Genomic DNA, 23,988 nt, shown 5'->3' on the forward strand with positions numbered 1-23,988 from the left:
TATCACAAAAAGCCTAATCCTGCAAGCCTTACTTACACAAGCAGCCCCATTGACAGCAATTATCTCCAGAGATTCACACTGAGGTATAGCGAGTTCATGACACTGTGTAACCCACACACCTCTTGGGTGTGGTGTTCTGTCCCATTTAGTGGTACCAAGTAGAGATTAATGAGTCTGTTCTGCACCTTAGCTAACAGCTGTATGGCTTTTGTCTCATGCAGTAGAGGCTCATGCACTAAGCTCCAGAGGCCCCAGATTCAATGCCGCCCGCCGATGACCGAGGTCTGTCAGCATTACAACTGCTTCTGTAAGGACTGCTTGCAGGAGAGGAAGGGCTGAAGGACTGGGCCCATATTGTTTTGCAGTGAGTTAACCTTAAGATGAAATGGAAAAAAAGGTTTTTCTACTCTACAAGAGGAATTTCTCATGCATTACTCCCATGAGTCTTCCCAGGTGTAACAGACCTATTCCTCAGGCATCAAGATAAGCATTTAATACCAATATGAAACACACACAGAGCTAGGAAACTTCTCTTGGGACTTTTCTTCCCTGAATAAAAAAGGCACAACCAACCTGTCATTGCATCTTCTGATGTGTAGAACCCTTACCTTGAGGAATATTGCAGTCTGTGAGCCTAATAAAGCCCCTTTTAATTAGAACACCAATAGGGATGTTCCATCCAGCCATTCTCCCATATCCTGTGTGGCAGGACTTTTTCCCTTTCAGATCATTGATGGTGAAAGCATTGGAGGTGTTCCGTTTCACTAATGCCACAGCATAGTACATGTTGCTGTTGTCATCAGCTTGTTGGGAAGAAAAAAAATAATTATGCCTTTTCCTGAGTGGCCTTATTGTTTCATGAAAACCTGATTGATATGGCAGATCAATTATATCTCATTTGCTGCTAAATTCCTAACTCATCCTACATGAAAGAGATTGCACCAACAATTCCAGGTTATGGAACGTAATTTTTCCTCCTTTCATTATAAATACATAATTCTTAATTAGCTGTTTTACACTAACAATCTGACATTCATGTGGAGCCTTTCATTTATATAGATGCCTTTACTGCTGTCTTAATATAGAGATGGGTCTGAATTGCTTTTTCAAATGCCATGAAAATATTTCTATAAGTTTTAGTTTTTAGGAATTACCCCCCATCTTTTTTCCCCTTTTCATTTTGCAAAATCCTCCATTTGGGTCCTAAGCTACGTGACTAAGCTGCTTTAAAAAGCACATTGCTCATATGTAACTTTTACAGATTTGGAGCAAAAGCTCTAAACATTTTGCAGATTTCTATAGGCTCACCTTGATGACAAACACCACCACTAGTCAGCCTTTTATCACTCTACTTTTGAAAAGTATCAGTGAGGGGAAGAATTTGATCTCAGCTAGAACTTAAAATGTAAATTTCCGTATTATTTTCTTCTGTGAAAGTTCTTTCATTCATCCCCTGGGTGAAAAATGATGTTTGACATAGACAACAAAAGCTATGAACTAACACCACAAAATTCCAGAAACCTTCACATCTTTGCAGAACTGGTGAAAAGACAAAAAGTCACCAGTAACATTTTGGATAAACAATGTTACTCAGCCCTTTATTTGCACCTCATTGCTAAAGCACAAAATATTTGTTGTGGGTGGGTGCACAGAAAGGGCAGTAAGACATGCATGAGGTCAGATCATCAAAGAATAAGCACATAGAGCAGCCAGGGTCTGCCATTGACTTGTTGTGAGGCCTCCCCCCTCTGTGCCTCACTTTCCCTATTTGTAAAATGAGGATAACGATATTTACCCTCCTTTTTAAAGTGCTCTGACATGTATTGATGAAAAATGCTACATAAATACTGTCAAGGTTCCTTCCCCACTCTGAACGCTAGGGTACAGATGTGGGGACCTGCATGAAAACCTCCTAAGCTTACTTTTACCAGCTTAGGTTAAAACTTCCCCAAGGTACAAACTATTTTACCCTTTGCCCTTGGACTTTCGCTGCCACCACCAAATGTCTAACACCGGTATTATTATTATTAGGAAAGAGTTCGTTTGGAAATGTCTTTCCCCCCAAATCCTCCCAAATCTTACCCCCTTTTTTCTGGGGAAGGTTTGATAAAAATCCTCACCAATTTGCATAGGTGACCACAGACCCAAACCCTTGGATCTTAAGAACAATGAAAAAAACATTCAGTTTCTTAAAAGAAGAATTTTAATAGAAGAAAAAATAAAAAAGAATCACCTCTGTAAAAACAGGATGGTAAACACCTTACAGGGTAATTAGATTCAAAAAGTAGAGAATCCCTCTAGGCAAAACCTTAAGTTACAAAAAGACACAAAAACAGGAATATTCATTCTATTCAGCCCAGCTTATTTTCTCAGCCATTTAAAGAAATCAGAATCTAACGCATACCAAGCTAGATTACTTACTAAGTTCTAAAACTCCATTCCTGTTCTGTCCCCGGCAAAAGCATCACATAGACAGACCCAGACCCTTTGTTTCTCCCCCCTCCAGCTTTGAAAGTATCTTGTCTTCTCATTGGTCATTGTGGTCAGGTGCCAGCGATGTTATCCTAGCTTCTTAACCCTTTATAGATGAAAGGGTTTTTCCTCTGGCCAGGAGGGATTTTAAAGGTGTTTACCCTTCCCTTTATATTTATGACAAATACTAAGTATGATTATTGTGCAGCCCAAGTAGTAAGCAGGCAAAGTCCATTGACTTCTAAGGAGATGTGCACATACTTAAGCAGTGGTGAATATGGCTATGTAAAATATGCCATTGACAAATGCGAAGTTCTAAATGTGGGAGAGACTAATTGGAACTATTCATACACCATACTGGGGGTGTCAGCTAAGGAAAAGAATGTGGGAATCATTGTAGACAGCTCACTGAAGACCTCTGGTCAATGTACATCTGCGGTTAAAAAACTAACAAAAATTAGCAATGGAATAGAGAATAATACAGAAAATATTATAATGCCATTATATAAATCAATGGACTGCCTCCACTAGAATACAGTGTGCAGTAATGGCCACCCCAGCTCAAAATGGCTATTGCAGAAATATATGGGTGTGTCAAAAATGGGTTACAAGAATGTTTGGGGCCTGGAGAGACTTTCATATGAAAAGAGACTGAAAAGGCAGGAACTGCTTAATAGATTATAAGGCCAGAAAAGGACCATTGTGATCATCTAGTCTGACCGCCTGTATATCACACGCTGAATAAGACTTTCTGAATTAATTCCTGGTTGAACTAGAGCAGATCACTTAGAAAAAACATCCAATCTTGATTTAAAAATTGCTAGTGATGAAGACTCCACAACGACCCTTGGTAAATTGTTCAAATTGTTAATTACCCTTTCTGTTAAAAATTTGTAACTTATTTCCAGTCTGAATTTGTCTAGCTTCATCTTCCAGGCATTGTATGTTGCTATACCTTTGTCTGCTAGACTGAAAAGCCCTCTATTATTAACTTTCTGGTCCTCGTGTAGGTACTTGTACACTGTGATCAAGTCACCTCGTAACCTTCTTTATTTTGGTAAGCTAAATAGATTGGGTTCCTTGAGCCTTTCACTATAAGCATGTTTTCCAAGGCTTTAATCATTCTTGTGGCTCTTCTTTGAACCTCCAATTTATCAAAATTTTTCTTGAATTATGAACACCAGAAGTGGACACACCAGCAGCAATCACATGAATGCCAAATGCAGAAGTAATATAACCTCATATAGGCACCAAATTTCTAATCTGCTGGGGGGTGCTCCCACCAGCTCCACCCAGGCCCCTTCCCCACTCCACCCCTTCCCCCAGTGTCACCCCCACCCTGAATCTTCCCACCCCACTCCGCCCCTGCCCTGCCTCTTCCCGCCCCCACCCCACCTCTTCCCTGCCCAGTCCCTCCCTAGGGTGACCAGATAGCAAGTGTGAAAAATCAGGACAGGGGGTGGAGGGGTAATAGGAGCCCATATAAAAAACAGCCCCAAATATCAGGACTGTCCCTATAAAATCAGGACATCTAGTCACCTTAGTCCCTCCCCCTGCATCCTCACACCTCCTGACACCGCGAAACAGCTGATCCATGGCAGGCAGTAGGCACTGGGAGGGAGGGAGAGGCGCTGATCAGTAGGGCCTGCCAGTGGCAGGAGGCACTGGAGGGAGGGAGAGGCCTTGATAGCAGGGCTGCTAGTGGGGTTTGAGCACCCACCATTTTTTCCCCGTGGGTACTCCAGCCCCAAAGCCCTCATGGAGTTGGTGCCTATGTAACCTCCTTACGTCTACCTGAGAGTCACAGAATCATAGGACTAGAAGGGACCTGTAGAGCTCATCTAGTTCAGTCCCCTGTCATGGCAGGATTAAGTATTATCTAGCCCATCCCTGACAGGTGTTTGTCTAACCTGCTCTTAAAAAGCTCCAGTGATGGAGTTTCCCCAGTCTCCCTAAGCAATTTATTCCAGTGGTTAACTACGCTGACAGTTAGGAAGTTTTTCCTAATGTCCACCATAAACCACCCTTGCTGCAATTTAAGACCATTGCTTCTTGTTCTATCCTCAGAAGTTAGGAGTAATTTTTTTCTCCCTACTCCTTGTAACAACCTTTTATGTACTTGAAAATTGTTATCATGGCCCCTCTCAATCTTCTCTTCTTCAGACTAAACAAACCCAATTTTTTCAATCTTCCCTCATCGCTCATGTTTTCAATAATTTTTATTACTCTATTCTGGACTTTCTCCAATTTGTCCACATCTTTCCTGAAATGTGGCACCCAGAACTGGACAAAATACTCCAGTTGAGGCCTAATCATTCTGGAGTAGAGCAGAAGAATAACACTCCTGCATCCGACGAAGTGAGCTGTAGCTCACGAAAGCTTATGCTCTAATAAATTTGTTAGTCTCTAAGGTGCCACAAGTACTCCTTTTCTTTTTACTCCTGCTAATACATCCAGAATTACGTTTGGTTTTTTTGTGTGCAAGTGTTACACTGTTGACTCATATTTAGCTTGTGATCCGCTATGATCCTCGCTAGGTAATCATTTTCCATTTTGTACATGTGCAACTGATTGTTCCTTCCTAAACAGAGTACTTTGCATTTTTCTTTATTGAATTTCATCCTATTTGCTTCAGACCATTTCTCCAGTTTGTCCAGATCATTCTGAATTTTAATCCTATCCCCCAAAGCACTTGCAATCCCTCCCAACTTGGTATCATCCGCAAACTTTATAAGTGTACTCTCTATGCCATTATCTAAATAATTGATGAAGATATTGAACAGAACTGGAGCCAGAACTGATCCCTGCAAGGCCCCACTTGTTATGCCTTTCCAGATTGACTGTGAACCACTGATAACTACTCTCTGGGAATGGTTTTCCAACCAGTTGTGCACCCATCATCTAGTAGTTCCATCTAGGTTGTATTTCCCTAGTTTGTTTATGAGAAGGTCATGCAAGACAGCATCAAAAGCCTTACTAAAGTCAAGATATACCCCACCTATCGCTTTCCCCCTATTTGTCAGACTTGTTATCCTGTCAACAAAAGTTATCAGGTTGCTTTTACATGATTTGTTCTTGACAGATCCATGCTGACTGTTACTTATCACCTTATTTTCTTCTAGCTGTTTGCAAACTGATTGCTTAATAATGTGCTCCATTTTCTTTCCAGGTATTGAAATTAAGCTGACCGGTCTAATTCGCCAGACTGTCCTTATCCCCTTTTTATATATTGGCACTATATTTGCTTTTTTCCAGTCCTCTGGAATCTCTCCTGTCTTCCATGACTTTTCGAAGATAATCACTAATGACTCAGATATCTCCTCAGGCAGCTCTTGAGTATTCTAGGATGTATTTCATCAGGCCCTGGTGACTTGAAGACATCTAAGTAGTTTTTTATTTGTTCTTTCCCTATTTTAGGCCTGGTCTACACTATGGGGTTAGGTAGAATTTAGCCGTATTAGGTCGATTTTAAAATGAATGCGTCCACACAACCAACCCCACTCTGTCGACCTAAAGGGCTCTTAAAATCAACTTCTGTACTCTTCCCCGGCAAGGGGAGTAGCACTAAAATCGACCTTGTTGGGTCAAATTTGGGGTAGTGTGGATGCAAATCAATGGTATTGGTCTCCAGGAGCTATCCCAGAGTGCTCCATTGTGACTGCTCTGGACAGCACTTTGAACTCCGATGCACTAGCCAGGTACATAGGAAAAGCCCCGGGAACTTTTGAATTTCATTTCCTGTTTGGTCAGCGTGGCGAACTCAGCAGCACAGGTGACCGTGCAGCCTCTGCAGAATCGCAAACGAGCTCCAGCATGGACAGAAAGGGATACACTGGATCTGATCGCTGTACGGGGAGAAGCATCTGTGCAGGCAGAACTCTGATCAAAAAGAAGAAATGCAAATATATTTGCCAAAATCTCCCAGGGCATGTTAGAGAGAGGCTACACCAGGGACACACAGCAGTGCCGCGTGAAAGTTAAGGAGCTGAGGCAAGCCTACCAAAAGACAAAGGAGGCAAACAGTCACTCCAGGTCAGAGACCCATACATGCTGCTTCTATGATCAGCTGCATGCCATGCTAGGAGGGGACCCTACCACTACCCCACCACTGTCCGTGGACACCTGCAAGGGGGGAGTCTCACGCAACAGGGAGGAGGATTTTGTGGATGAGGAAGAGGAGGAGGAGAATACACAGCAGGCAAGCGGTGAATCTGTTCTCCTTGGCAGCCAGTACCTTTTCATCACTCTAGAGCCAATACCCTCCGAAGGCAGGATCACCGACCCTGAAGGCAGAGAAGGCACCTCTGATGAGTGCACATCTGTAAGTACAGTACAGGGTTTAAAAGCAATAGTGTTTAATGTTTGATTTGCCCTGAAGAATTGGGATGCATTTGCGGCCAATACAGCTACTGGAAAAGTCTGTTCACATGTCTGGGGATGGAGTGGGAATCCTCCAGGGACATCTCCATGAAGCTCTCCTGGAGGTACTCTGAAAGTATTCTGGAATTATTTCAGCACAAAGCATGGCAATGAATGGTCCTGGGTTTTGGTCGCATTCAAGCAACATTTGGTCTAAATCTTTCTGTGTTAGCCTCAGAAGAGTGATATCATTCATGGTCACCTGGTTGAAATAGGGGAATTTTTGTAAGGGAACAGTAAAAGGACCCCGTTCATGCTGGGCTGTTTGCGCTTGGCTAAAAGGGATCATCCCAGAGAATGCATCCGATGAAGTGAGCTGTAGCTCACGAAAGCTTTTGCTCAAATAAATTGGTTAGTCTCTAAGGTGCCACAAGTACTCCTTTTCTTTTTGCGAATACAGACTAACATGGCTGTTACTCTGGATCCTGGAGAATAGCCACTCGGTAGGGTGGGGGGAGGTGTGTGCTGCACATCCACCTGAAAATCGCAGCCCCTCCTTTTAAATGTGAAACCCAACCCATTGCTTGCTATGGGAAAGGATGGTGCTGCAGTTTGAAACCATTCCCACATATTATGCGTAAGAAGCCAACCCCACATACCCTTTGCCTTACCATGGCTGCATGGAAACTGAATTCTGTTGCCCAGACGTGTGTGATGTGTCACCATACCAGCAGGCGCTCAATATAAAAGGCAAAATGCGACCTTGTACCTAAAGCACATGTGCTGTCTGCTGTGAATTGCTTGATTCACTGTGAAAGAGTCTCCCTTTTGTTCTCAGAAGTGTAACATCTTAAAATTTACTTTCCCTTTTTATCTCCCCCCATATCATCTCCGTCCCTGAGGTTATCACAGATTAGAAAGCAAAAAAAAACACACTTGCGATGACATGTTTTCCGAGCTCATGCAGTCCTCCTGCACTGATAGGGCACAGCTTTATGCATGGAGGCATTCAGTGTTAGAGGCTAGGAAAGCATTGAGTGTGAAGAGCAGGGGCACGAGTGCGAAGAGCGGAGGCAAGAGGTGATGCAAAGGCTAATGGGGGAGCAAATGGACATGCACCACTTTGTATAATTAAGTATTCATTGGGCCAGAAAGAGAGACAGAGGAAGACATGAGAGATTGACTGGAGTTTGAGGCGCAAGTGGTCTTCTCGTCCATCCTCCCCATGGAAGGAAAAGGCCTAGGTAGAGACTGTCGAATCGTAGAAGTCAATGAATGGCTACGCAGGTAGTGTCAGAGAGAAGGCTTTGGATTCTTTGACCATGGGATGGTGTTCCAAGAAGGAGGAGTGCTAGGCAGAGACGGGCTCCACCTAATGAAGAGAGGGAAGAGCATCTTCGCAAGCAGGCTGGCTAACCTAGTGAGGAGTGCTTTAAACTAGGTTCACCGGCGGAAGGAGACCAAAGCCCTGAGGTAAGTGGGGAAGTGGGATACCGGGAGGAAGCACGAGCAGGAGCGCGCGAGAGGGCAGGGGTCCTGCCTCATATTGAGAAAGAGGGACGATCAGCGAGTTTTCTCAAGTGCCTATACACAAATGCAAGAAGCTTGGGAAACAAGCAGGAGAACTGAAAGTCCTGGCACAGTCAAGGAATTATGATGTGATTGGAATGACAGAGACTTGGTGGGATAACTCACATATCATGGATGGATATAAGCTGTTCAGGAAGGACAGGCAGGGCAGAAAAGGTGGGGAAGTTGCATTGTATGTAAGGGAGCAGTATGACTGCTCAGAGCTCCGGTATGAAACTGCAGAAAAACCTGAGTGTCTCTGGATTAAGTTTAGAAGTGTGAGCAACAAGGCTGATGTCGTGGTGGGAGTCTGCTATAGACCACCGGACCAGGGGGATGAGGTGGACAAGGCTTTTTTCCGGCAACTCACGGAAGTTACTAGATCGCAGGCCCTGGTTCTCATGGGAGACTTCAATCACCCTGATATCTGCTGGGAGAGCAATACAGCAGTGCACAAACAATCCAGGAAGTTTTTGGAAAGGGTAGGGGACAATTTCCTGGTGCAAGTGCTGGAGGAACCAACTAGGGGCAGAGCTCTTCTTGACCTGCTGCTCACAAACCGGGAAGAATTAGTAGGGGAAGCAAAAGTGGATGGGAACCTGGGAGGCAGTGACCATGAGATGGTCGAGTTCAGGATCCTGACACAGGGAAGAAAGAAGAGCAGCAGAATACGGACTCTGGACTTCAGGAAAGCAGACTTCGACTCCCCCAGGGAATGGATGAGTAGGATCCCCTGGGGGACTAACATGAAGGGGAAAGGAGTCCAGGAGAGCTGGCTGTATTTCAAGGAATCCCTGTTGAGGTTACAGGGACAAACCATCCCGATGTGTCGAAAGAATAGTAAATATGGCAGGCGACTAGCTTGGCTTCACAGTGAAATCCTTGCTGATCTTAAACACAAAAAAGAAGCTTGCAAGAAGTGGAAGATTGGACAAATGACCAGGGAAGAGTATAAAAATATTGCTCGGGGATGCAGGAGTGAAATCAGGACGGCCAAATCACACCTGGAGTTACAGCTAGCAAGAGATGTTAAGAGTAACAAGAAGGGTTTCTTCAGGTATGTTAGCAACAAGAAGAAAGCCAAGGAAAGTGTGGGCCCCTTACTGAATGAGGGAGGCAACCTAGTGACAGAGGATGTGGAAAAAGCTAATGTACTCAATGCTTTTTTTGCCTCTGTCTTCATGAACAAGGTCAGCTCCCAGACTACTGCACTGGGCAGCACAGCATGGGGAGGAGGTGACCAGCCCTCTGTGGAGAAAGAAGTGGTTCAGGACTATTTAGAAAAGCTGGACGAGCACAAGTCCATGGGGCCGGATGCGTTGCATCCGAGAGTGCTAAAAGAGTTGGCGGATGTGATTGCAGAGCCATTGGCCATTATCTTTGAAAACTCATGGCGATCTGGGGAAGTCCCAGAAGACTGGAAAAAGGCTAATGTAGTGCTCATCTTTAAAAAAGGGAAGGAGGAGGATCCTGGGAACTACAGGACAGTCAGCCTCAGCTCAGTCCCTGGAAAAATCATGGAGCAGGTCCTCAAGGAATCAATTCTGAAGCACTTAGAGGAGAGGAAAGTGATCAGGAACAGTCAGCATGGATTCACCAAGGGCAAATCATGCCTGACTAATCTAATTGCCTTCTATGACGAGATAACAGGTTCTATGGATGAGGGGAAAGCGGTGGATGTGTTGTTCCTTGACTTTAGCAAAGCTTTTGATATGGTCTCCCACAGTATTCTTGCCAGCAAGTTAAAGAAGTATGGGCTGGATGAATGGACTATAAGGTGGATAGAAAGCTGGCTAGATTGTCGGGCTCAACGGGTAGTGATCAATGGCTCCATGTCTAGTTGGCAGCCGGTATCAACTGGAGTGCCCAAAGAGTAGGTCCTCAGGCCGGTTTTGTTCAATATCTTCATAAATGATCTGGAGGATGGTGTGGATTGCACCCTCAGAAAGTTTGCAGATGATACTAAACTGGGAGGAGAGGTAGATATGCTGGGTAGGGATAGGATACAGAGGGACATAGACAAATTAGAGGATTGGGCCAAAAGAAATCTGATGAGGTTCAACAAGGACAAGTGCACAGTCCTGCATTTAGGACGGAAGAATCCCATGCACCGCTACAGGCTAGGGACCGAATGGCTCGGCAGTAGTTCTGCAGAAAAGGACCTAGGGGTTACAGTGGACGAGAAGCTGGATATGAGTCAACAGTGTGCTGTTGTTGCCAAGAAGGCCAATTGCATTTTGGGCTGTATAAGTAGGGACATTGCCAGCAGATCGAGGGATGTGATCATTCCCCTCTATTCAACATTGGTGAGGCCTCATCTGGAGTACTGCGTCTAGTTTTGGGCCCCACACTACAAGAAGGATGTGGAAAAATTGGAAAACGTCCAGCGGAGGGCAACAAAAATGATTAGGGGCCTGAAACACATGACTTATGAGGAGAGACTGAGGGAACTGGGATTGTTTAGTCTGCGGAAGAGAAGAATGAGGGGGGATTTGATAGCTGCTTTCAACTACCTGAAAGGGGGTTCCAAAGAGGATGGATCTAGACTGTTCTCAGTGGTAGCTGATGACAGAACAAGGAGTAATGGTCTCAAGTTGTAGTCGGGGAGGTTTAGGTTGGATATTAGGAAAAACTTTTCTACTAGGAGGGTGGTGAAACACTGGAATGCGTTACCTAGGGAGGTGGTGGAATCTCCTTCCTTAGATATTTTTAAGGTCAGGCTTGACAAAGCCCTGGCTGGGATGATTTAGTTGGATATTGGTCCTGCTCTGAGCAGAGGTTGGACTAGATGACCTCCTGAGGTCCCTTCCAACCCTGATATTCTATGATTCTATGATTGATTCTATAGCCTAGTGGTTAGGGCACTCAGTTCAATCCCTGCTCCTAATCAGGGATTAAACCTGGGTCTCCCACATCCCAGGTGAGTGCCCTAACACCGGGTAGACTGGGACACACACATGTACAGTTAGCAGCCCAAAATCCTGACCTGCTTCTCCTGGCTGTCTTCTGTGCAGTTTAGGCCTGACAGCATGCATACTGGATTGAGCCAGGCAGCTGAAATAGGCTGGGGATTGCCTAGTTTGAGAATCCTGCTGGGTTTTAGGTGTGAGCTAGGGTGCCAAGCAACTTGGTGCCCTCAGGACTTAGGCAACTTTGCACATGCCCACCACTTATAGGGTGATGTGGCAGCCGAGTGATGGTTTTGTGAAGGTCAGTGGTGCCTAAATGTTGATACCTTTGTGCTTTTAGCCCTTTGTTACTAAATGTTGCATCTGACAGTATTAGAATGAATGTGGCTAAAATAAATCTGCCTTATCAAGCAATCCATATTGCTCTGTATAACTGACCTGCCTCCACCGTTAGTTACCACTCTACGAAATTTTTTTGTCATCTGCAAATCTTACTCACAATGATCTAATATTTTTTCCAGATCATTGATAAGATATTGAATAGCATTGGGCCAAGAATACATTGTTGTGCGACTGTGATGCTCTGTACCTCGGGGGAACACCCAGTACCCCCATGTTCATTCTTGTAAAATGATTGTGTGGTATCCAATGCAAAGTTTGTCATGTCGGGTGTCTTCAGAAGGCTCATGATGCACTGAGCATTGTTGTTATAGTTATGTTATGAGTTATAATTTCATGTATATAGTTATGAGGCTGAAAATGTAGCCTCATGGCTTAAAGCAAGCCCAGACAAAAACTCTCCAAGAGCAGAGAGGCAGTTCACACCTCATCAGGGCAGGTATGGGACAAGCCAAGCTCAGCTTCACAGGAACAAAAGACACTGGCTTAGGCAGCAACAAAAGAATCTGTTAGACTCTCCAGGGAGTCACCCCCTTCCTTTGGTCAGTTTGGAATTGTGATGAGGTAATGCTCACCTGACTCTGAAGGGGGGAGGGCAAACCCAAGAGGGAAGAAAGGACACTATAAAAGGGAGAGAAATATGCCATGCTCTGTCTCTCTCTCTCTTCCACTAACATCTACAGACATCACCACCAAGCGACTGAAGCACTGATCAAAGGGGAGACCCTGGCTGAAGAGCAACCAGCCAGCCTGTGGTGAGAAGCATCTAAGGGCTTGTCTACACTGGCAATTTACAGCGCTGCAACTTGCTTGCTCAGGGGGTGAGAAAACACCCCCGAGCGCAGCAAGTTTCAGCGCTGTAAAGCTCCAGTGTAGATAGTGCACCAGCGCTGGGATGATACTGGACTAGAGAGATGATACTGGACTGGACACTGGACATGATACTGGACTAGATAGATCACTTGGTCTGACTCAGTATGGCAGTACCTATGACCCTGTGACTTTAACAAGATCACTCTTTAATAGCACAGGCTCTTTCATGGTGAAGTAAGGTTACAGCTGAATTGTGAGGCTCCCAAGCATGGGCAGCATGTGAACCGCTGGCTGGGGAGGCCAGCTCCAGCCCCGCCCCTTCCACCTGAGGTCTTGCCCCTTACCCCTTCCAGAATCCCCCCCACCCCAGGTTAGCCCATGCAGCCCCAGCCCTGGAACACCTGGCTGGGACCGCCGCACTGGGGGAGCCGCAGAGGCAGGCCTGGGGTCAGAACTTTGGCAGGGCCATGCCTAGCTGTTTGGGGAGGCACAGCCTCCCCCAACCTATGATACCCGCCACCCATGCTCCCAAGTTATAGCCTAATTAAGAAAGAGTTCATATTGTATTATAAAATGCTAAAACTCTATTATAATTTATCATAATTTCAATAAATATAACAAATAAACATGTTACATAGGGGAAGGTGCACCATAGTGCAGATTAGTTCTCTACACAGTCCTGTACCCTTCCTCCACCAATGACTAATGCCAGAGGGTCAGAGAGAGAGAGAGAGAGAGACATAAACTTTCTATAATGCACCTAGTTGTGCAAGACTGCATGTTTTACTTTGACAGTATATTGTAAGATGTCCTAACTGGTCAGAAAGGAGATGGATATTATTGACGTTCATGCTCAGTACATGAACGTGGATGAAGGGAAAACAGTGGATGTATTGTTTCTTGACTTTAGCAAAGCTTTTGACACGGTCTCCCACAGTATTCTTGTCAGCAAGTTAAGGAAGTATGGGCTGGAAGAATGCACTATAAGGTGGGTAGAAAGCTGGCTAGATTGTCGGGCTCAACGGGTAGTTATCAATGGCTCCATGTCTAGTTGGCAACCGGTATCAACTGGAGTGCCCCAAGGGTTGGTCCTGGGGCCGGTTTTGTTCAATATCTTCATAAATGATCTGGAGGATGGTGTGGATTGCACTCTCAGCAAATTTGCGGATGATACTAAACTGGGAGGAGTGGTAGATACGCTGGAGGGGAGGGATAGGATACAGAAGGACCTAGACAAATTGGAGGATTGGGCCAAAAGAAATCTGATGAGGTTCAATAAGGATAAGTGCAGGGTCCTGCACTTAGGACGGAAGAACCCAATGCACAGCTACAGACTAGGGACCGAATGGCTAGGCAGCAGTTCTGCGGAAAAGGACCTAGGGGTGACAGTGGATGAGAAGCTGGATATGAGTCAGCAGTGTGCCCTTGTTGCCAAGAAGGCCAATGGCATTTTGGGATGTATAAGTAGGGGCATAGCGAGCAGATCGAGGGACGTGATCGTTCCCCTCTATTCAACATTGGTGAGGCCTCATCTGGAGTACTGTGTCCAGTTTTGGGCCCCACACTACAAGAAGGATGTGGATAAATTGGAGAGAGTCCAGCGAAGGGCAACAAAAATGATTAGGGGTCTGGAACACATGAGTTATGAGGAGAGGCTGAGGGAGCTGGGATTGTTTAGCCTGCAGAAGAGAAGAATGAGGGGGGATTTGATAGCTGCTTTCAACTACCTGAAAGGGGGTTCCAAAGAGGATGGCTCTAGACTGTTCTCAATGGTAGCAGATGACAGAACGAGGAGTAATGGTCTCAAGCTGCAGTGGGGGAGGTTTAGATTGGATATTAGGAAAAACTTTTTCACTAAGAGGGTGGTGAAACACTGGAATGCGTTACCTAGGGAGGTGGTAGAATCTCCTTCCTTAGAGGTTTTTAAGGTCAGGCTTGACAAAGTCCTGGCTGGGATGATTTAACTGGGAATTGGTCCTGCTTCGAGCAGGGGGTTGGACTAGATGACCTTCTGGGGTCCCTTCCAACCCTTATATTCTATGATTCTATGATTCTATGATGTAAACCTCATTCCCACCTGATTATCTCAGTTAACAGACTACCAGGGCAACCCAGTTCTATCAACACAGAGTCATGTAAGTTCAAGGTGTGGTTTAGCTTCTGTCTGAAAAATGATTTTCCAGACAGGTCCACTGACCTCAAACTATGTTTCTAGAGTGTTTTCAAACAGCCTGGAAATAGAAACCCTATGTTCTCTGCTCTTCTTACCAGAGTAACTTTCCCCAGCAGCTGGCACTAGGCCATACATCTTTCCAGCTATGTAAATATCAACTCCATCCACACTTACAGCATCACTTTCTTTTTTCTGAAAGGCAATGAAATTAATGAGTTGTGTGAAAAGAAATCTTTCCTAGACACAGTGATGACACACATCTAGTTGAAGCATCTCTCAGAGCAAGGATCCAGGAGGCACAATATCAGCTGCCTCATCCTCTATCACCCTAAAAATGAGTCCTGGCCCAGTAAAAATAATACTCCCAGGTTTTACTCCACAGTCCAAACAACTTTAATCAGATTCTTCAGCTGGTTGTGGATAAGCTGAAGTGATTTTTCTGTCAAATCATACCCATAAATTTCAGAATAAAACCTAATAACCAAACAGATGCAAAAATGCAGACATGCAATCTCAGCAGCAACAGATTTAACCCTTAGGACACACTGGCCAGTGTTAAGGAGTTAAGAAGGTTAGATAACTAGAGTAATTGGTGATGCTGTGGTGGGAAGGCTTTTGGCCACTGAAGGTATGTTTACACGGCAAAAATCCCCTGTGGTAGTCAGGCCTCAGAGCCCAGGTCTATAGATTTAGGCTTGTGGGACTCACACCATGGCACGAAAAATAGCTGTGTAGATGTTTGGGCTGGACCTGAAGCTTGGGTTCTGAATCTCATGCCCCTATCCGTACTTCAGTGCTCAAGCTTGAACATCTACAAGACTGTTTAGTTGATTTAGTTGGGGATTGGTCCTGCTCTGAGCAGGGGGTTGGACTAGACCTCCTGAAGTCCCTTCCAACCCTGACATTCTATGATTTTTAGCACTGTAGTGCTATCCTGTAGACCTGGGTTCTGAGACTCACTGCCGCAGAGTTTTTTGGTCACGTAGACATACCTTGGAAGGCCCAGTCAGATTATGATTTTTGCTAAAGTGAGTTTCAACAAGTCCCATATCCTTTTGACAGAAACTCCTCTCCTCCATGGCATTCCTCTTCCATTTTCCCACCACTAGTCCTGGCCACATTCTCATGCTAGGATCCAGCCCTTGGATGGTGGATCACAGGGAGCCCAAAGCAGCCCTGTGTTCTGACATGGAGGTGAGAATTAACTGGGAAGACATAGAGCTTGTTTTCACTGCAACAGTTAGCTTCAGTTAGCACACTCGAGTCACTGTACTTGAGCTAGCCTCGCTCAAGTGAGAATGACCACACTTCAAAACAGCACTGGAGTTACACATAGTGATTGGATTAGCTGCTTCTGAGTTGTTGTAACTCAAGCTGTTGCATCCTTTCTGCATTACTAGCTCCAGCATCAGCACTGCCTGAGAGCTTCAACCCCTCCACCCTTGCCACATGGGCCAACTAGTTCACGTTTAGAGCACCATTTAACTTGAGCTCGGGATTTTTGCATGTGGATAGGAGTCGAGTTAGGGGTAACACTTGAGTTACAACTCATGGTAACTGTGCTATAAAGATACATCCTTAGATGTCTTATTGGGTCATGGGACATGTCTCAGCCTCAACAGGAACAGGACACGGTGGACCTCAGTTTTATTATTGATGTTTTAGCAAGTTTCCTCTAAAATGGACAAATACAATAAGACTGAACTCAAATTCAACTTCAGATTGCTGAAGAATTTATACAGAGGCCATTATTACTTATTTAACTGTAAAATAAATTCTGCCCCATGGATAGTTTCATTGAATTTCTGTGTGTAATCTAGTGGCATTCTTCTCCCTTCAAAGCAGCACAGTGGCCATAGTCATGGTAGCTGCAATTTAATATTGGATGATAGAGGGAGATGCATCTTTTTAAATAAAGTGAGTACATAACTAATCTTGTTTGTAAGTGGCACCGATGGATTTCAGCTGATAAAGGATCTGTGGATACATAATATTGTAATGACAGGTTTCAGAGGAACAGCCGTGTTAGTCTGTATTCGCAAAAAGAAAAGGAGAACTTGTGGCACCTTAGAGACTAACCAATTTATTTGAGCATGAGCTCACGAAAGCTCATGCTCAAATAAATTGGTTAGTCTCTAAGGTGCCACAAGTTCTCCTTTTCTTTTTTCATAATATTGTAACAAATCTATAGCCACCTAGGGCTTCACAGCTATCACAATTCTGCACCTCAGAATTATTCAGAACTTTACAGTGGTAATAGGGATAAAACTCAGATATTCAAGTCTTTCCCATAGCTCTTAAGCTAAATAAATTTCTAAATTTTTTCTTGTAAAACAATTTGTGTAATCCTCATGTAAGATTGCATGATCTTAGACTAATAGCATATATTATACAAGTCACAACTGCATTTGATGCTTACCAGCATGATAGACTGGGATATGACTATCAAATTGTGAAGACTATTTTGTACCTGTATTTAAAATACTGGCATTGTGGCTATGTTAGTTTGGATCTACCATGGAGCAGCCTGTTATGTAATATTCCAGACAGCCACCTTGCCCACAAAAGGCATTTGACACCTTGCTGAAGGACCACCACTGAGCCATCAAGGTTAAAAATCTATTGACTTTGACTCTCAGCTACTCGCATGGAGCAACGGAATTTCTACACAGAGGCCTACAGAGTGAAAGCGGGACAGGCAAGCACACTGGTGTATTTGGAACTTCAGCTGGCACAAAAACAGAGGATCTACTTAAGAGCAGGGTTCTGCTCTGTATAGGGGGGCCAAACATTGCCACATGTAAGCAGGACTGCAGGAGAGGAGCGCAGGAGGGCTCTGCACAGCCTGAAATACTGACAAACCATGGACTGTACAGACAAGGTAAGCCCAGACTAGAGAGGGTGTGCCTTGGGACTTTTGTTATTTAAAAAAAACCTGTAACTTTCAAGTGCTTTAAGAGTAAAGTCACTGTGGCATAGGTATTGGAACCAGGGGTGCAGCCACGCCCTGGCTGGAAATGGTTTCCATTATAGACAGGGTTTACAGTTTAGTTCAATGGCTCTCAGCACCCGCACTATAAAAATTGTTCCAGCACTCCTGCACAGTTGTTAGGAAATTCTTTTTCTAAGCCTCTGTTCTTTGCTGTCCTGCCATGTTGATCCCAAAAGGGTTAAACAAGTATGCCCATAGCCTAAGTAGAACTGGGGGGTGAGGAGGCACATATAAGCAACTGGCGCACTCAGGAGGTCTCAGAATCTGATTCTGGATTATAGGGCAGCTGGGCAGCAGTACCCATGTTAAAAGAAAGGCATCAGACAAGAGGTCTGAGCCCAGGAGTATGCGCTAGACTGCCAGAGCTAGAAATAGTTACTTGACTCTCCCCAGATCCACTTGGTTTGAAGCACATGGGATCATGCCATTGGGGCCACTTACAACAGACTGGGGATTTTACAGTGTGTTACTGGGCCATTTTTTAACAAGAAATGTATTGACTGGTAAATGATAACATTAATCTATGTAGTGTGACAGAAGGTCTGAAGTCTGCCAGTAATCTACATCCCCTGGCAAAGAAAAATTGTGAACAAATTAAAAAAAAAAAAAAAAAAGGAGTCTGGATGAGTTGGATAAAGCCAGACAAAATTATCCATGAACTGCTGTACCTGTTGTCAGCAGGTAAGCATTTGAAAGGCAGCTATTAATCACTGTTAAAGGACTTTCTTTCTCTCAGTGTCAGACCACCTGTTGGAGGGTGGAAAGGCAATTGTTTGCCAGCCTCAGTGTTTGTGTATTTATCTTTAAAATATTTTGAGAAAATAGAAGTGCAACAGATATCAGAGGTTAAGAAATAGGAAACAGATATCTCTCTGGACACAGTAGCATGAGATACTCACCCAAAATCTCAGGCCTCTACCACAAGACCTCCAGAGAATCCTGTATAATCTCCTGGATTTACCAGCCAGTGCCTGCTGCTTACATACAGAACCAATGTCACACAATTGAGTAGTTCTGATTCTATCCAGCAGAGGACAGTTGTCAATGTACTCATTAACTAATGCATTACAATATATTTCATAGTCAAGAATCAGTATGGTTCATACAAATCATGGTAATAAACTCACCTGGATCATTTCCATGCACTGTTCTGTTGTCTTGGCTGAAACACACTGGATCTCTGGTTTCAAGTTCTTTTCTTTAAAGGCAACAGCCATTTCACTACATTTCCAGATCTCCTCAGTGAGCACAACGCACCATCGCAGGCTTTCTGGTAACCCTGCATTAAATTTGAAAGAAAATAATAGGGATTAAATGTAATAGATGTAAACATGTATATATTCTGCTCATTACCATACACCTGGGCCCCTCACCTTGTTAAAAATGCACACTTAGAAATGAACACAACGGTAGTAAACCTCACAGTACACAATAAAGAGGCCTGGGGTGTAATGAACATGAAGACGATTCTTTACTGATACTTATGGCACAGACAGACTGTATGGTTCTCTCTAGCTCCTACACTGAGAAAGCCCTGCCCGTGCTGCTTAATGGTTCCACACAGGGTCTCCCTAACCACTGGGCTAGACTTAGCAGCCACGGAAGGAACTGCTGACTACACTACAAGTCCACTCGCAGAGGGTGGATAAATGACTCCTGCTACTGTCGCCCTATCCAGTGTGCTACTGTGATGCCGACAGACCCCGGTCGTCAGTGGGTGGGATCGAACTGGGACCTCTGAAGCTTAGTGCATGGGCCTCTACTGCATGAGCTAAAAGCCAGCTGGCTGGTAGCTAAGGCTGTAGAGCAGACTTATTTTATCTCTCTCTTTAAGTGGTCTTGGTACCACTAGATGGGACAGAACACTGCACCCAGGAGGTGTATGGATTACACTATCTCAAAAGGTAAACCATAGGCCAGCCTGAACAGATGCATCTGGTGTGTTCCCTCCCTCCCAGTGCTTCCTGCCCACTGCAATCAGCTGTTTCGCAGTGTTCAGGAGGCTGTGCGGGGAGGAAGGAGGAGCGAGGATGTGGCGCGCTCGGGGGAGGAGGCGGACTGGGGCAGGAAGAGGTGGAGTGGGGGTGGGAAGAGGCGGGGTGGGGACAGGACAGGGACGCGGGGGGCAAGCCCTTGGGGGAAGGTGCGGCAGAGCCAGGGGCAGAGCTAGGGGTCAAGCAGCCACCAGCACATTGGAAAGTCAGTGCCTGTGTTCTGTATTATAATTAAGGCTGCGACTCTGTCATGAAGGTCATAGAATATCAGGGTTGGAAGGGACCTCAGGAGGTCATCTAGTCCAACCCCCTGCTCAAAGCAGGACCAGTCCCCAACTAAATCATCCCAGCCAGGGCTTTGTCAAGCCTGACCTTAAAAACCTCTAAGGAAGGAGATTCTACCACCTCCCTAGGTAACGCATTCCAGTGCTTCACCACCCTCCTAGTGAAAAAGTTTTTCCTAACATCCAAACTAAACCTCCCGCGCTGCAACTTGAGACCATTACTCCTTGTTCTGTGATCTGCTACCACTGAGAACAGTCTCGATCAATCCTCTTTGGAACCCCCTTTCAGGTAGTTGAAAACAGCTATCAAATCCCCCCTCATTCTTCTCTTCCACAGACTAAACAATCCCAGTTCCCTCAGCCTCTCCTTGTAAGTCATGTGTTCATAGAATCATAGAATCATAGAATATAAGGGTTGGAAGGGACCCCAGAAGGTCATCTAGTCCAACCCCCTGCTCAAAGCAGGACCAATTCCCAGTTAAATCATCCCAGCCAGGGCTTTGTCAAGCCTGACCTTAAAAACCTCTAAGGAAGGAGATTCTACCACCTCCCTAGGTAACGCATTCCAGTGTTTCACCACCCTCATAGTGAAAAAGTTTTTCCTAATATCCAATCTAAACCTCCCCCACTGTAACTTGAGACCATTACTCCTCGTTCTGTCATCTGATACCATTGAGAACAGTCTAGAGCCATCCTCTTTGGAACCCCCTTTCAGGTAGTTGAAAACAGCTATCAAATCCCCCCTCATTCTTCTCTTCTGCAGGCTAAACAATCCCAGCTCCCTCAGCCTCTCCTCATAACTCATATGTTCCAGACCCCTAATCATTTTTGTTGCCCTTCGCTGGACTCTCTCCAATTTATCCACATCCTTCTTGAAGTGTGGGGCCCAAAACTGGACACAGTACTCCAGATGAGGCCTCACCAATGTCGAATAGGGGGGAATGATCACGTCCCTCGATCTGCTGGCAATGCCCCTACTTATACATCCCAAAATGCCATTGGCCTTCTTGGCAACAAGGGCACACTGCTGACTCATATCCAGCTTCTCGTCCACTGTAACCCCTAGGTCCTTTTCTGCAGAACTGCTGCCTAGCCATTTGGTCCCTAGTCTGTAGCGGTGCATGGGATTCTTCCGTCCTAAGTGCAGGACTGTGCACTTGTCCTTGTTGAACCTCATCAGATTTCTTTTGGCCCAATCCTCTAATTTGTCTAGGACCCTCTGTATCCTATCCCTACCCAGCGTATCCACCTCTCCTCCCAGTTTAGTGTCATCTGCAAACGTGCTGAGGGTGCAATCCACACCATCCTCCAGATCATTAATGAAGATATTGAACAAAACCGGACACAGGCCCAACCCTTTGGGCACTCCAGTTGATACCGGCTGCCAACTAGACATGGAGCCATTGATCACTACCCGTTGAGCCTGACAATCTAGCTTTCTGTCCACTTTATAGTCCATTCATCCAGCCCATACTTCTTTAACTTGCTGGCTGGAATACAGTGGGAGACCATATCAAAAGCTTTGTTAAAGTCAAGGAATAACATATACACTGGTTTCCCCTAAGCCACAGAGCCAGTTATCTCCTCATGGAAGGCAATTAGGTTAGTCAGGCACGACTTGCCCTTGGTGAATCCATGCTGACTGTTACTGATCACTTTCCTTTCCTCTAAGTGCTTCAGAATTGATTCCTTGAGGACCTGCTCCATGATTTTTCCAAGGACTGGGTAGCCTCTGGGCCAGCAGCAGCAGTTTGGGTGCATGGGAGGGGGTAGAGGAAGGGGGGTGCAGGGAGTTCGGGGTGGGGGGCTCCCCAGCTCCCACTGGCATGGCTCTGCAGCTCCTAGGCGGAGGTGCCAGGGGGCTCCATGCGCCCTCACGCAGCTCCCATTGGCTGCGGTAACCAGCCAATGGGAGTTGCGCAGCTAGCGCTTGTGGCTGGAGTAGCCCCTTGGCTCCTCTGCCACCTTGGAGCTTCAGGGACATGTGGAGCCTGGTAGGCAGCCCCTGCCAGCCCCACCAACCGGCCCCCCACAGCACCAGCAGGGGTCCTGGGCCGCACACTGATGCCCACCCCCCCAGCACCAGCGGGGGTCCCGGGCCACCTCCCCCAGCACCTGCAGTGCCCCCAGACCACCCTCCCCCTCCCGCTACAGCACCTGCGGTCTCCCACCCAAGTTTTAGGTAGGAGTATGTAGTAAAGTCATGGACAGGTAACAGGCCGTGAATTTTTGTTTACTGGTCGTGACCTGTTTATGACTTTTACTAAAAATACCAGTGACTAAAATGTAGCCTTAATTATAATCTATAGTCTGAGACAGGAGTGGCAGAAGGCTCCTAAAAAGTGAGAGGACCACCAGCATCGGAAACATGGCCCCCACACCCACCCCTTCCCCTGAGGCCCTACTCTCGTGCTGTCCCTTTCCCCGAGGCCCCGTCCCCACCTTGCCCCTTCCCCCAAGACCCCACCCCCTGCTCACTCCTTTCCACCCCTCCTGCCCCCCCTCGCTCACCCTATGGCTGACAAAAAATGATGGGGCCATGGCCCGCTGGCCACCCCTATTCCAGAGCTCCTGGTCTGAGGCCCAGAGCCTTGGTCCCACTATTGTTAATGTATTTTCCTCACAACACTGGTAGGAAAGTGCTATGAAATACCCATTTAACAGATGGGGAACAGAAGCACAGAGTGGCTAAGTCTCTTGCTCAAGGTCACACAGGAGTTAAGTGGTGGACTTAGTGTAGGACATGAAGCCAAGCCCTACGCTGGTGTTGTAACCACCTCCATCCTCTCTTTATATATAAGCCAGCTCTATACCACCCATTCTCTGCCTCTTCGTTGTAGGCAATAAACTGTGGATGGGACAGCGCATGGTCAAAGTACACTTCAGTCTGGAGATCCCTGGTTGATTTAAGGGCTGTGTGTGGTTGTTACAAACCAGCACAGTTTAGAACAGTCCTGAGGCTGCTCATTCAGTCTGGATTAAGGTTTCAGCATTCTAGGCCTATGCCTAGGGCCCTAGTTCATAAAGTCAGATTCTGGGATCAGAATCTCAGCTCTCATTAGAAAAAATAATATTTTTAGGATGCATGGATGCAAAGAAAAGCTTGACAAATCTGAAGGTAACTAATGCCTACCAAAGTGTGCTAGAACAATGACTTCAACAGGTGTGAGCTGCCTCATTCCTCTTACTCTGGAACCTGCTGCCACTCCAAGAGTGACTGAGCCATGGTGTTGGGTCAGGGCCCTAGTGAGCCCATGCTAAGTGTGCCCAGGGCTCCAAATTGCCTTAATTTGGCCCTGGCTGTTCCAAATTAGCCTAGGAGCTGAACCACTTTCCTGGCCAGCCACTGAAGAGAAGGGAAAGAATGGAAATGTGAGACACACACACAAAGGGCACAGAGCACTGCTACAAAACACCTGAGTCCTGAAAATGCATTAAAACATCTCATGCATTTGGAAAAGGAGCTTCTTTGTTTCTGCAGCTGGGGGGAAGTCTTCTAGAAAGAAATAAATTAGTTTCTGTCAACCAATTAAAAAAATGAACCATGATTAATTGTGCAATTCAAAAAATTAATCATGATTAATCACGTGATTAATCACACTGTTAAACAATAATAAAATACTATTTATGTAAATATTTTTGGATGTTTTCTACATTTGCAAATATATTGATTTCAATTACAACACAGAATACAAAGTGTACAGTGCTCACTTTATTTTTGATTACAAGTTTTTGCACTGTAAAAAAACAAAAATAAATAGTATTTTTCAGTTCACCTAATACAAGTACTATAATGCAATCTCTTCATCATGAAAGTTGAACTTACAAATGTAGAATTATCTACAAAAAACCTGCATTCAAAAATAAAACAATGTAAAATTTTAGAGCCGTCTAGTCCACCCAGTCGTACTTCTTGTTCAGCCAATCCCTCAGACAAACAAGTTTGTTTACATTTGCAGGAACTAATGCTACCCTCTTCTTGTTTACAATGTCACCTGAAAGTGACAACAGGTGTTCTTATGGC

At 45.3% G+C, this 23,988-nt stretch overlaps 1 protein-coding gene across 2 annotated transcripts in view; it reads right to left on the bottom strand.

Annotated features, from left to right (window-relative positions):
* MELTF (melanotransferrin) overlaps positions 1 to 23,988 on the bottom strand; it is a 79,505-nt gene that overhangs the window by 17,623 nt on the left and 37,894 nt on the right. For both annotated transcript variants that reach the window (XR_007358497.2, XM_048864475.2), the window contains exons 9-11: positions 18,814 to 18,965; positions 14,790 to 14,886; positions 609 to 803 (exon numbers count right to left, since the gene is read on the bottom strand). Coding sequence is in view for 1 of the 2 variants with exons in the window: in XM_048864475.2 (XP_048720432.1) it covers positions 609 to 803; positions 14,790 to 14,886; positions 18,814 to 18,965 (444 nt within the window). In the remaining variant the exon portion in view is untranslated. The remainder of the gene's footprint in view (positions 1 to 608; positions 804 to 14,789; positions 14,887 to 18,813; positions 18,966 to 23,988) is intronic.

Source organism: Caretta caretta, chromosome 9 (assembly GCF_965140235.1).
Source record: "Caretta caretta isolate rCarCar2 chromosome 9, rCarCar1.hap1, whole genome shotgun sequence".
NCBI lineage: Eukaryota > Metazoa > Chordata > Testudines > Cheloniidae > Caretta > Caretta caretta.